Consider the following 14,055-nt stretch of genomic DNA (forward strand, 5'->3'; position numbering starts at 1 on the left):
CCATTTTAACCGAGGTTTTGGGGCAGTTTTGGGGTGGTCCTGGGGCAGTTTCAGCTCAGATTTCAGGGCAGTTTTGGGGTGGTTTCAGCTGAGATTTCAGGGCAGTTTCAGGGCAGTTTTGGGGCAGTTCCAGCTGAGATTTCAGGGCAGTTTTGGGGCAGTTCTGGGCAGTTTCAGCTGAGATTTCAGGGCAGTTTTGGGCGGTTTCAGGGCAGTTCTGGGGCAGTTTCAGCTGAGATTTCAGGGCAGTTTTGGGGCAGTTTTGGGGCGGTTTCAGCTGAGATTTCAGGCAGTTTTGGGGCGGTTTCAGCTGAGATTTCAGGGCAGTTTTGGGGCGGTTTCAGCTGAGATTTCAGGGCAGTTTCAGGGAAGTTTTGGGGCGGTTTCAGCTGAGATTTCAGGGCAGTTTTGGGGCAGTTTCAGGGCAGTTTTGGGGCAGTTCCAGCTGAGATTTCAGGGCGGTTTTGGGGCAGTTTCAGGCCCATTTTAACCGAGGTTTTGGGGCAGTTTTGGGGCAGTTTCGGGCCCATTTTAGCCAAGGTTTTGGGGCAGTTTTGGGGCAGTTTCAGGCCCATTTTAACCGAGGTTTTGGGGCGGTTTTGGGCAGTTTTGGGGTGGTTTTGGGGCAGTTTTGGGTGGTTTTGGGGCAGTTTCAGGCCCATTTTAACCGAGGTTTTGGGGTGGTTTTGGGGCAGCTTGGGGCGGTTTTGGGGCAGTTTCAGGCCCATTTTAACCGAGATTTTGGGGCAGTTTTGGGGCGGTTTTGGGGCAGTTTCAGGTCCATTTTACCCGAGGTTTTGGGGCGGTTTTGGGGCAGTTTTGGGGCGGTTTCAGCTGAGATTTCAGGGCAGTTTTAGGGAAGTTTTGGGGCGGTTTCAGCTGAGATTTCAGGGCAGTTTTGGGGCAGTTTCAGCTGAGATTTCAGGGCAGTTTTGGGGCAGTTTCAGGGCAGTTTTGGGGCAGTTTCAGGCCCATTTTAACCGAGGTTTTGGGGCGGTTTTGGGGCAGTTTCGGGGCGGTTCTGCGCCACTCACAGGCACGCTGAAGTGCACGCCATCGTATCTGTAGAGCTTCTGTCCCCCCCGGCGCAGGGCGGGGTCCAGCAGCAGCTTGTAACTGCGCCAGGGGACGCTGGGGGTCCTGGGGGCGTCACCCCCCGGCTCGGGCTCCATGCCCCCGCCTCATTGACCCTGGGGGGAGAACAGATCTGCAATGAATAATCCCAAAATACACGTAAATTCACCGAAATGTGCATAAATGTACTCAAAATCTGCATAAATCCACCCAAAATGTGCATAAATGTACTTAAAATCTGCATAAATCCACCAAAAATGTGCGTAAATGTACCCAAAATCTGCATAAATCCACCAAAAATGTGCATAAATGTACTCAAAATCTGCATAAATCCACCAAAATGTGCGTAAATGTACTCAAAATCTGCACAAATCCACCCGAAACGTGCATAAATGTACTCAAAATCTGCATAAATCCACTCGAAATGTGCATAAATGTACTCAATATCTGCATAAATTCACCCAAAATGTGCGTAAATGTACCCAAAATCTGCAAAATCCACTCAAAATCTGCATAAATCCACTTGAAATGTGTATAAATCCACCCAAAATCTGCATAAATCCACCAAAAATGTGCATAAATGTACTCAAAATCTACATAAATCCACTCGAAATGTGCATAAACATATCCAAAATCTGCATAAATCCACCAAAATGTGCATAAATGTACCCAAAATCTGCATAAATCCACTCAAAATCTGCATAAATCCACCCAAAATCTGCATAAATCCACTCAAACCCACCCAAAATCTGCATAAATCCACCAAATCCACTCAAAATCTGCATAAATCCACCCAAAATTTGCATAAATCCACTGAAAATCTGCATAAATCCACTCAAATCCACTCTAAATCTGCATAAATTAACTCAAAATCTGCATAAATCCACCCAAAATGTGCATAAATCCACTCAATATCTGCATAAATCCACTCAATATCTACATAAATCCCCCAAATCTGCATAAATTCACCCAAAATCTGCATAAATTTACCCAAAATCTGCATAAATTCACCCAGAATCCACATAAATCCCTCAACATCTGCATAAATCCACTGAAAATCTACATAAATCCACTCAAAACCACTCAAAATGTGCATGAATCCACCCAAAATCTGCATAAATCCACCCAAAATATCCATAAACCCACTCAAAATCTGCATAAATTCACTCAAAATCCGCACAAATCTACCCAAAGCCTGCATAAATCCACATAAGCCACACAAAATCGACATAAACACACCCGAAACCCACCGAAAAATGCACAAATTCAGCCAAATTCCGTACAAATCCACCCAATCCCACCAAAACCGGCCCAAACCCACCCTAAATTCCCCAAAATCCCACCCCAAACCTGCGCAGACCATCCCCAAATCCCCCTCAAATCCTCTCGAATTCCGCCCAAAATTTCCCCCCAAATCCTGCCCCAAATCCCCTCAAATTCTGCCGATTTGCCCCCAAATCCCTTCAAATTCCTCCCCAATTCCTGCCCCAAATTCCCCCAATTCCCACCCAAATCCTCCCCAATTCCCACCCAAATCCCCCCAAATCCTCCCCAATTCCCTCCCAAATTCCTTCAAATTCCCCCAGATCCCTCAAACCCCCCTCAACTCCCAAATCCCCCCCAAATTCGTCCCCAAATCCAGCCCCAAATTCCCCCCGAGTTTTCCCTCAAACCCCCCCCAAATTCCCTCAATTCCCGCCCGAATCCCCCTAAAACCCCCCCGGATCCCCTCAAAATCCCCCCCAAAACCCCAAATCTCCCCCAAACTCCCCCAATTCCCCCCAAATCCCCTCAAACCCCCCTCAAGTCCCAATTCCCCCCAAATTCTCCCCCAAACCCCCCTGAAATTCTCCAAATCTCCCCACAACTTCCCTTAAAATCTCCCCAATTCCCCCCAAATTTTCCCCAAACCGCCCTCAAACGCCAATTCCTCCCCAAATCCCCTCAATTCCCCCTCAAACGCCAATTCCTCCCCAAATCCCCACCAAATTTTTAAAATTCCCCCAAATCCCCCTCAGCCCCCCCCCCAATTCCCCTCACGCCCCCCCTGCCCCCCCCCCTCACCTCCGGCCGCCGCCGCCGCCCCCTCCGCGGGCCGGGGGAGGCGCGGGGGGGTTCCGCAGCCCGGGGAGGCCCCGCGGGGCTTTCCGGGGCAGCTGCTCGCGGCTCGGGGCGGTTTCCCGGCGGTTTTGGGGAATTTTCGGCGGTTTTCGGGCTCCCGGCGCCGCCGCCGGCCGCGGCTGAGGGGAGGGGGCGGAGCCTGCACCGGAAGTCGCGCCCGCGCGGCTCTCGCGAGAGCGCAACGGCCGCGCCCGCACTTTCCACACGCGCGCCCCCCCCCGCCTTTCCCTTGCCTCCCCCGAGGCGAAAAATGCCCGAAATTGCCCCAAAACAGCGACAAAAAACACAGAGGGAATTTATCCGAGTGGGGGGTTTCGCGCGGAGGGCGGGGAGCGGAGCGCGGCCCGGCAGCCGTGGCGAATCTGCCGCCGCGCGCACTTTCGCCACATCGCCTTTCCTGGCCCTTGGCCTCATTTAGGCCCGTTCCGAGCCCGTTTTTGCGCGTTAATCCGCGTTTTTCAGCCTTTAGCGCTTTTTGGTGCCGTTCTGGGATTATTTCGTTTTTTATTTTACCAGGGCTCTTTCCGCCTTCCCTTCCCATGGCGAATCTGCGGCCGGCGGCCGTGAGAGAGGGGAGGCGGGGATTCGGTCTGCGCACGCGCGGCGGCGGCTCCGCCCCTCGCGGTGTCCGGGCTGCGTTCCGGTGCCCGTTCGGTTTTACCGAATTTTACCGAATCCCGAGGCCGCCGCCGCTCCCCTTTCCCCGTAACTTTGAGGTTAAAAACGCCGAAATTGGCACCGGGGGGCGGCTCCTGGGAAAATCGCGGCGCGGCGCCTTTAAGAGGAGGCGGTGACGGCGTCGGTGGGCGTGACGTCACTTCCCGCGCGCGGCGTCGCCGCCCGCTGACGTCACTGTGAGCGCCGGGAGCCGCGCCGCCGCCACCGCCAGGTCCGGAGCGCGCTCGCGGCTCATTTGCATATGCAAATGAATGGGGGGCTAACGAGGGCCAGCGGGGGTTAATTGGGGCCGTTAATTGCAGTCCGGGGGCGAAGGGGCGGTTCGGGGGCCGAGGGGGCGGGGCTGGCGCTAATTGCGGTTCATTGAGGACGCTAATGAAGGTGGGGGGGTTAATTAGGGGTTGATTAGGGAGGCGTTAGGGGCTAATTTGAGTCGGTCATTAGGGGATAAAGAGTCCGAAGCGTAGGCCATTAATTGGGCGCGTTAATTAGCGGCTATTAATGGGGGAGTGTTAATTACGCTAATTACCGCTAATTAGGGGTTAATTAGGGTGCGATTAATTAATTGCAATTATTCTCTCTGCTAAGAGGGAGTCGGGGTTAATTGGGGCTAAAGCTGGGGATCATTAAATAATTCATTAATCATTAATTAATTCATTAATCATTTAAAACAATTACAATAATTAAGGGTCGTTAATTGCAGTCATGGCCAAGCCCAGGGAGAGAAATTGGGGTGCCATTAATCAATTAATTACATTAACTAACATTAATTACAGCCAGGTCCAAGGGCATGGACAGTTAACTGGGGGACTATTAATTACATTAATTATATTAATTAATTTTTTTTGCACTAATTACTGTCAATAGCGGCCATGTTGATGTACGGGGGGATTTATTGGGGTGCTATGAGTTAATTAATTACATTAATAAGTGTTAATTACAGTTAGTTTCTGCCATGCTGATGCAGAGGGGAGCTCATTAGGACGCCATTAATTAATTAATGACGTTAATTAGCGTTAATTACAGGATGCTGCGGCGCCGGGGGGTTCATTAGGACGCCATTAATTAATTAACGACATTAATTAGCGTTAATTACAGGATGCTGCGGCGCCGGGTGACCTTCGAGGAGCCCGAGGGGGAGGGGCCGGAGGAGCCCCCCCGGAAACGGCGGGTGAGGGGTCAGGGGTCACCGAGGGGTCACCGTGGGGTCACTCAGGGTCAGTTTGGGCTTATGGGGGTGAATTTTGGGCTGAATTTTGGGGTGAATTTTGGGGTGAATTCTGCCGTTTTTGGGTCAGGCTGTTGGGATGTCCCGAGGATATTTTGGGGTGAATTTGGGGTGAATTTTGGGGTGAATTTCCCCGTTTTTGGGCCAGGCCGTTGCTGTGGGGGGCCCTGGCAGTCTCAGGGATGTCCCGAGGACATTTTGGGGTGAATTTTGGGGTGAATTTCCCCGTTTTTGGGTCAGGCCGTTGGGATGTCCCGAGGATATTTTGGGGTGAATTTGGGGTGAATTTTGGGGTGAATTTCCCCGTTTTTGGGTCAGGCTGTTGGGATGTCCCGAGGATATTTTGGGGTGAATTTTGGGGTGGATTTTGGGGTAAATTTCCCCGGTTTTGGGTCAGGCTGTTGGGATGTCCCGAGGACATTTTGGGGTGAATTTTGGGGTGAATTTTGGGGTGAATTTCCCCGTTTTTGGGTCAGGCTGTTAGGATGTCCCGAGGACATTTTGGGGTGAATTTTGGGGTGAATTTTGGGGTGAATTTTGGGGTGAATTTCCCCGTTTTTGGGCCAGGGCGTTGGGATGTCCCGAGGATATTTTGGGGTGAATTTGGGGTGAATTTTGGGGTGAATTTCCCCGTTTTTGGGTCAGGCTGTTGGGATGTCCCGAGGATATTTTGGGGTGAATTTGGGGTGAATTTTGGGGTGAATTTCCCCGTTTTTGGGTCAGGCTGTTGGGATGTCCCGAGGACATTTTGGGGTGAATTTGGGGTGAATTTTGGGGTGAATTTTGGGGTGAATTTCCCCGTTTTTGGGTCAGGCTGTTGGGATGTCCCGAGGATATTTTGGGGTGAATTTGGGGTGAATTTTGGGGTGAATTTCCCCGTTTTTGGGTCAGGCCGTTGCCGTGGGGGCCCTGGCAGCCTCAGGGATGTCCCGAGGATAATTTGGGGTGAATTTTGGGGTGAATTTTGGGGTGAATTTCCCCGTTTTTGGGTCAGGCTGTTAGGATGTCCGAGGACATTTGGGGTGAATTTTGGGGTGAATTTTGGGGTGAATTTTGGGGTGAATTTCCCCGTTTTTGGGCCAGGGCGTTGGGATGTCCCGAGGATATTTTGGGGTGAATTTGGGGTGAATTTTGGGGTGAATTTCCCCGTTTTTGGGTCAGGCTGTTGGGATGTCCCGAGGATATTTTGGGTGAATTTGGGGTGAATTTTGGGGTGAATTTCCCCGTTTTTGGGTCAGGCTGTTGGGATGTCCCAAGGATATTTTGGGGTGAATTTGGGGTGGATTTTGGGGTGAATTTCCCCGTTTTTGGGTCAGGCTGTTGGGATGTCCCAAGGATATTTTGGGGTGAATTTGGGGTGAATTTTGGGGTGAATTTCCCCGTTTTTGGGCCAGGGCGTTGGGATGTCCCGAGGACATTTTGGGGTGAATTTGGGGTGGATTTTGGGGTGAATTTCCCCGTTTTTGGGCCAGGCTGTTGGGATGTCCCGAGGATAATTTGGGGTGAATTTGGGGTGAATTTTGGGGTGAATTCTGCCGTTTTTGGGCCAGGCCGTTGCCGTGGGGGCCCTGGCAGTCTCAGGGTGTCCCGAGGATATTTTGGGGTGAATTTGGGGTGAATTTTGGGGTGAATTTCCCCGTTTTTGGGTCAGGCTGTTGGGATGTCCCGAGGATATTTTGGGGTGAATTTTGGGGTGAATTTGGGGTGAATTTTGGAGTGAATTTCCCGTTTTTGGGCCAGGCTGTTGGGATGTCCCAAGATCCCAAGGACATTTTGGGGTGAATTTGGGTGAAATTTTGGGGTGAATTTCCCCGTTTTTGGGCCAGGCCGTTGCCGTGGGGGGCCCTGGCAGTCGCTTCCCGGCTCAGCCGTCCCTGGACAGCGACGAGGAGAGGAGGAGGAGGAGGAGGAAGAGCAGAGAGAGGAGGGGGCCCCGGTGGAGGGTGAGGGGGGACGGGTTTGGGGGATTTTGGGGGTTTTTGATGAATTTGGGGTGGATTTTTGGGTGGGATTTGGGTGGATTTTTGTGGGGATTTTGGGGGGATTTTGGGTGGGTTTGGGGTGGATTTTGGGTGGATTTTGTGTGAATTTTTGGGGGGATTTTGGGTGGGATTTGAATGGATTTTGGGTGGATTTTTGTGGGGATTTTGGGTGGATTTTGGGGAATTTTGGGTGGGTTTTGGGGGGATATTGGGTGAATTTTTGCGGGGATTTTTAATGAATTTTGGGGGATTTTTGTGGGATTTTGGTGGAATTTGGGTGGATTTTTGTGGGGATTTTGGGTGGGCTCTGGGGGGAATTTTGGGGGATTTTTGGGGTGGGATCTGTGTGAATTGGGGTGAATTTTTGTGGGGATTTTTAATGAATTTTGGGGGGATTTTGTGGGGATTTTTTGGGGATTTCGGGTGGATTTTTGGGGGGATTTGTGTGGATTTTGGGTGGATTTTTGGGGGGATTTGGGTGGGTTTTGGGGGGATTTTTGTGGGGATTTTGGTGGATTTTTGGGTGGGATTTGGGTGGATTTTTGCGGGGATTTTTAATGAATTTTGGGGGGATTTTGGGTGGGATATGAATGGATTTTGGGTGGATTTTTTGTGGGGATTTTGGGTGGGTTTTGGGGGATTTTTGGTGGATTTTTGGGTGGGTTTTGGGGGATTTTGGGGTGGGCTTGGGGGGATTTTTGGGGTGGGATCTGTGTGGAATTTGGGTGAATTTTGTGGGGATTTTTAATGAATTTGGGGGATTTTGTGGGGATTTTTTGGGGATTTCGGGTGGATTTTTGGGGGATTTCGTGTGGATTTTGGGGGGATTTTTGTGGGGATTTTTTGGAGATTTCGGGTGGATTTTTGGGGGGATTTGTGTGGATTTTGGTGGATTTTTGTGGGGATTTGGGTGAATTTTGGGGGGATTTGTGTGGATTTTTGTGGGATTTTGGGGGATTTTGGGTGGGTTTTGGGGGGATTTTTGGGATGGGATTTGGGGGATTTTTGGGTGATTTTGGGGTAATTTTGGGTGGATTTTGGGGTAATTTCCTGACGTTTCCCCTCCCCCCCCCAGGGCAGGAGCCGGGCCCCGCGCCGGGGGTGGGGGAGGGGCCGGTGCCCCTCACCCCCTTCAACTGGAGGAGGAGCTGGGGGAGGGGGCGCTTCGACCCCCACGGGCACTTCCTGCCCCGCCCCCAGCGCGAGCCCCCCGACCCCTGGCTGGAGCAGATCCAGGGGGTGAGGGGCGGGGCTAAAGGGGGCGGGGCCATGGGAGGGGCTGGAGCAGATCCAGGGGGTGAGGGGGCGGGGCTAAAGGGGGCGGGGCCATGGGAGGGGCTGGAGCAGATCCAGGGGTGAGGGGGCGGGGCTAAAGGGGAGGGGGCGGGGCCATGGGGCTGGAGCAGAGTCGGGGGGAGGGGCGGGGCCATGGGGGAGGGGCCCATGGGAGGGGCCATGGGGAAGAGGGAGGGGCTGGAGCAGATCCAGGAGGGAGGGGCTAAAAGGGGAGGGGGAGGAGCAAGGGGGAAGGGGGAGGAGCAAGGGGAGGGGTTTGTGGTGAAAGGGAGTGGCTTGAAAAGGCGTGGGGAGGAGCTCAGGATGAATGGGAGGGGCCTGAAATCATGATGGGGAGGGGCAGAGGGTGGGGTGTGGTCAGTGGGGGAGGAGCTTTAACCATCATGGGAGGAGCCCTGGCGCCATTGTGGGCGGAGCTCCCACCCCTTAAACCCCTCCCCCCTCCCCCCACAGATGCCCATCAAGCCCCGGCCCCTCCCCCCGCGGGACCCTCCCCCCTCCCCCCCCCTCGCCGCCGCCCCTCCCCCACCTGCTGGGGAGGTGCTGGAGCTGCTCCGCCCCGGCGAGACGGTGGGGGCGGCGCTGCGGCGCTGGGGCGGGGCGGGGCGGGCCCGCGGGGCGGGGCCGGGGGCGGGGCCGGGCGCGGGCTCCGCCCCCGCCGGAGCTGGAGGCGCTGGTGGCGCTGTCGGACGCGCTGGTGGCCAGGGGGGTCCTGGGGGTCTTTGGGGAGAGCCGGGAGCGGCTCCAGGCCCGGCTGCGGGAGCTGAGGGAGGGGCCCGGCCACGCCCCCCGATCGCCCGGACACGCCCCCGCTGCAGCGCAGGGGGAGGGGCCACAGGAGGAGGAGGAGGCGCCAGAAGGAGGAGGGGGAGGGGCAGAGCCGCGGCCCCGCCCCCCTGGACATGTCGCCCCCCGAGGAGGAGGGGGAGGGCGGAGGGTGAGTGGGGGGGGAGGATGGGGGGAGGGGGCATGGGGGAAGGGGGCGGAGCCTGGGGAGGGTCGGGAGGGGTCTGGGGAGGGTTTGGGGTGATGGGGGAGGGGTTCAGGAGTCCTGGGGGGGAGGGGGAGGGGCTTAAGGGGTGGGGGAGGGGTCTGGGAGTGGTGGGGGAGGGGCTTGGGGGGGGTCCTGAGGAGTTTTTTGGGGGGTGGGGGAGGGGTCTTGGGATGTTGGGGGCGGGGCCTGCCCTGACCGGCCCCTCCCCCCCCAGCTCTGCCCGAGGTGCTCTGGGAGTATCACTGGGGGGGGGAGGGGCAGGGCGACGGCCACGCCCCCCCGGAGCTGTTCGGGCCATTCAGCAGCGCCCAGATGCAGGTGGGGGAGGGGCCCGGAAATGGGGGAGGGGCTCGGAAAAGGGGGAGGGGCTCGGAATTGGGGGGATGGGATAGAGGGCGGGGGCCAGCTCAGAGAGGGGGAGGAGCATCGCGAGGCCCCGCCCCCCGAAACTGCCTCAGAATGGGGGGGGGTTGGGGGGATTTTGGGGGGATTTTTGGGGTGATTTTAAGGGGATTTTGGGGAGGTTTTTAAAGACATTTTTGGGGTGGATTTTAAGGGGTTTTGAGCGATTTTAAAGGAGATTTTTTAGGGATTTTTGGGGTGGATTTTTAGGAGATTTTGGGTGGGTTTTTAGGGATTTTTGGGGGTGGTTTAATAGGATTTTAAGGGATTCTGGGGAGGTTTTTACAGGCATTTTTTGGGGGTGGATTTTAAGGGTTTTGAGCGATTTTTAAGGAGATTTTTAGGAGGTTTTTGGGTGCGTTTTTAGGAATTTTTTTGGGAGGTTTAATAAGATCTTAAGGGATTTTGGGAAGGCTTGTTAAGGAGAATTTAGGAGATTTTTGGGTGGGTTTTTAGAAATTTTTGGGGGGCGGTTTAAATAGAATTTTAGGGGATTTTGGGGAGGTTTTTTAAGGGGATTTTTTGGGGTTTTTTGAGGCAGTTTATAGGATTTTAAGGCGTTTTGGGGAGGTTTTTTTTAAAGGGGATTCTTGGGCGGATTTCGGGTGGATTTTAGGGAATTTTCCCCGGAAGTTTTTAAGGGTTTTTTTTTTTCCACGTGTATTTGTGGGGCGTGGCCTGTGCTGACCCCCTCCCTCCCCTCCCCCCCCAGGAGTGGGCGGCCCAGGGGTACTTCCAGGGTGGGGGAGGGGCGCGGTGCCGCCGCGTGGACCCCCCCAACCCCCCCGGGCCCTTCTACGACTGCGGCCGCGTCGACTTCCAGCTCTACACCTGAGGCCCCGCCCCCAAAAACCCCAAAATTCCCATCACCCAACCCCCGCGGGGGCGGGGGCCGCCCCTCCCCCGCCCCAATAAAGGCAGCTCCGAGCCCGGATTTGGGTGGAATTTGGGATTTTTTTGGGGGGGGGGGTCGCTGGGTTTTTCCGGTGGGGGAGGGGCGGCCCCCTCCCCCCCTCTCCGTCGGTGGTGGGGGAGGGGCAGGCGTGGCCTCAGGGCGGGGGGAGCCTGGGGGGGGGAGAGAGAGGGGGGGGTGGGGGAGGGGCCGGGCCCCAAAAACGCCCCCAGACCCTCCCCAGTGATGGCCCCGCCCCCCCTCATTTGCATAACCCCATCCAATCCCCTTGGCCCCGCCCATTTTGTCACACCCGAACACCTCGTGTGGCCCCGCCCCTCCCTATTTAGCCCCACCCCTTGGCCACACCCAAACATCCCTGCATGGCCCCGCCCCCTCCCTGCCTGGCCACGCCCCCATGGCCACACCCCCTAGATCCCACTTTAGCCCCGCCCCCTTTGCCATTGTTCCCTTTTCTCCCGTTTTGCCCAATTTCCCCCGTTTTTCACCCCAAACCTGAGCCTGTTCCCGCTGTAGCCCCTCCCCATTTCCCCCATTATTTTGTTTTTCTCCCATTTTTGGCTGTTTTAGCCCCAAACCCGAGCCCGTTCCCGCTGTAGCCATTCCCCGTTTCCCCATTACTTCCATTTTTCCCAATTTCCCCGTTTTTCACCCCAAACCTGAGCCCGTTCCCGCCGTATCCATTCCCCATTTCTCCCATTTGCCCCAAACCCGAGCCCGTTCCCGCCGTATCCATTCCCCATTTCCCCATTTTTAACCATTTTTGGCTGGTTTTGCCCCAAACCTGAGCCCGTTCCCGCTGTAGCCGTGGTCGTGCTGCGCCGGCAGCGCCCGGAGCCGAGCGAGCGCCGCGGCCTCGGAGAGGCCCTGCTTGGGCAGGCGGGGCCTGGAAACCAGTATGGACCAGTATGAACCAGTATGGACCAGTATGAACCAATATAGATCACTACAGACCAGTATAAACCAGTATAAACCAGTACGGACCAGTATAAACCAGTATGGACCAGTATGAACCAGTATAAACCAATATAGATCACTACAGACCAGTATAAACCAGTATAGATCACCACAGGCCTCGGAGAGACCCTGCTTGGGCAGGCGGGGCCTGGAAACCAGTATGGACCAGTATGAACCAGTATGAACCCGTATGAACTGGCACAAACGAGTATAAACCAATATAGACCGCTACAGACCAGTATAAACCAGTATAAACCAGTATAGATCGCCACAGGCCTCAAAGAGACCCTGCCTGGGGAGGCAAGGCCTGGAAACCAGTATAAACCAGTAAAAACCAGTACAAACCAATATAAACTGATACAAGCCAGTAAAGACCAGTAAAAACCAGTATGATAGACCGTTACAAACCAGTCCAAACCAGTCCTGACAGATGTAAACCAGTATAAACCAGTATAAACCAGTACAGACTGATACAGCCCAGCGCAGGCCTCAGAGAGACCCTGCTTGACCTGGGGGGAGTCTGGAACCAGTATGGACCAGTATAAACCAGTATAGACCAACACAGAGTGACATAAACCAGTAGGAAACGATACAAACCAGTACAAACCAGTATAAACCAGTAAAAACCAGAATGGACGGGCACCAATGGCTCCCAATCCCCTCCCGGGCCCTTTCCATGAGCTCCAAGCGCCCCCTGGTGGCAGCGCTGGGAACTGCAGCGTCCTCCCAGTTCCCTCCCAGTATAAACCAGCGTAACCCAATCCCCTCCAGTATAAACCAGCGTAACCCAATCCCCTCCCAGTATAGACCAGCGTAACCCAATCCCTCCCAGTATAAACCAGTGTAACCCAATCCCCTCCCAGTCCCTCCCAGTATAACCCAGTGTAACCCAATCCCCTCCCAGTCCCTCCCAGTATAAACCGGTATCCCCTAATCCCCTCCCAGTTCCCTCCTAGAACCTCCCAATCCCTCCCAATGCCCTCCCAGTCCCCTCCAATCCCCTCCCAGTCCCTCCCAGTATAACCCAATCCTCACCCAGTCCCTCCCAATTCCCTCCCAGTCCCTCCCAGTATAACCCAGGCCCCCCTAAGCCCCCCAGTCCCCCCCAGTCCCTCCCAGTATCCCCGGTTCCCTCACCCCTCGCACTGGGCCGGTCTCCGCTTCTCGCCGGGCGCGGGAGGCCGGGGGGGAGCCCTGGGGGAAGGGCCCGGGGGGGGTCAGGGGGGGTCCGGCCCCTTCCCGGCCTCCCCCGGACCCCCAAAAACCCCCGAATTCCCCAAAATTTTCCCAAAATCCCCGAATTTCCCCCAAATTTCCGCCCTCACCCCCCGGCGCCGCCTCCCGCCGGCTCCATCCGGGTACGTCCGGCGTCTGAGGGCGGGACCACAACTCCCGGCGTTCCCCGCGCAGGCCGGAAGCCCCCTCAGAAAACTTCCGGCGGCTGAGGGACGGGACCACAACTCCCGGCGTGCCCCGCGCAGACCGGAAGCGCCCCTAGGTACTTCCGGCGGAAATGAAAGCGGGACCACAACTCCCGGCGTGCCCCGTGCAGACCGGAAGCGCCCTCCAGGTACTTCCGGCGGAAATGGAAGCGGGACCACAACTCCCGGCGTACCCCGCGCAAACCGGAAGCTCCCTCCATGTACTTCCGGCGGAAATGGAAGCGGGACCACAACTCCCGGCGTACCTCGCGCAGACCGGAAGCACCCTCCGGTACTTCCGGCGGAAATGGAAGCGGGACCACAACTCCCGGCGTACCCCGCGCAGACCGGAAGCGCCCTCCAGGTACTTCCGGCGGAATGGAAGCGGGACCACAATTCCCGGCGTACCCCGCGCAGACCGGAAGCGTTGTCCGGGTACTTCCGCCGGAAAACGGAGCGGGACCATAACTCCCGGCGTGCCCCGCGCGAGCCGGAAGCGGCGCGAAGTCGCCCCCATCTTTGACGTCATCGCCGCGCGCCCCCTCGCCGCGCGCCGCCATTTTGCCGCCGGTACCGGGAGCGGCGGCCGCGCGCGGCTCGTGACGTCACTATCGCGATCGGCGGCGTCCCTGTCGCGGTCGGTGACGCCATGTCGTCGGCGGGCGGCGTGCGGCGGGCGCGGCAGCTCCTGCACGTGTCGGTGCTGGCGCAGAGCGCGGCCCCCGTGCGGGCGGTTCCTGGCGGCCGCCAACGACTTCGGCGAGATCGCGATATTCGGGTACCGCTGTCGCGACAGGCGGGGCTGGGGGCTGATTTTGGGGCGATTTTGGGGTAATTCGGGATTTCCCTGCAGGCTCTCGGCCGCGCTCAGCGCGGAGGCCAAGGAGGAAAACCGGAGGCCGGTGAACGTGTTCAAGGGTGAGACCGGGAGGGCTTAAAGGGGGATTCGGGGTCACTGGTTTGTACTGGGAGGGAACTGGGATGGACTA

General features: G+C 56.2%; 2 protein-coding genes and 1 long non-coding RNA gene across 3 annotated transcripts in view; 1 reads left to right on the top strand and 2 right to left on the bottom strand.

Moving 5' to 3' along the window:
- LOC143693307 (uncharacterized) overlaps window positions 1-3,954 on the bottom strand; it is a gene marked incomplete at its 3' end in the record, with an annotated part of 22,787 nt that extends 18,833 nt beyond the window's left edge. Inside the window, 2 exon segments of the mRNA XM_077173295.1 lie at window positions 1,035-1,190; window positions 3,139-3,954. Coding sequence (XP_077029410.1) covers window positions 1,035-1,172 — 138 coding nt within the window.
- LOC143693309 (uncharacterized) lies at window positions 3,915-9,409 on the top strand. Its single transcript, XM_077173297.1, has 5 exons — window positions 3,915-4,049; window positions 4,972-5,044; window positions 6,928-7,044; window positions 8,159-8,322; window positions 8,833-9,409. The coding sequence occupies exons 2-5, from the start codon at window positions 4,973-4,975 to the stop codon at window positions 9,407-9,409; spliced, it is 930 nt and encodes a 309-aa protein (XP_077029412.1). The 5' UTR covers window positions 3,915-4,049; window position 4,972.
- A 1,300-nt stretch (window positions 9,410-10,709) lies between these two features.
- LOC143693308 (uncharacterized) lies at window positions 10,710-13,097 on the bottom strand. Its single transcript, XR_013180798.1, has 4 exons — window positions 12,971-13,097; window positions 12,783-12,839; window positions 11,473-11,574; window positions 10,710-10,840 (listed from the first exon to the last, which is right to left on the bottom strand). It is a non-coding gene; the product is annotated as an uncharacterized LOC143693308 (long non-coding RNA).
- Window positions 13,098-14,055: the final 958 nt, after the last annotated feature.

The sequence above is a fragment of the Agelaius phoeniceus genome, unplaced genomic scaffold (genome assembly GCF_051311805.1).
Source record: "Agelaius phoeniceus isolate bAgePho1 unplaced genomic scaffold, bAgePho1.hap1 Scaffold_848, whole genome shotgun sequence".
Classification (NCBI taxonomy): domain Eukaryota; kingdom Metazoa; phylum Chordata; class Aves; order Passeriformes; family Icteridae; genus Agelaius; species Agelaius phoeniceus.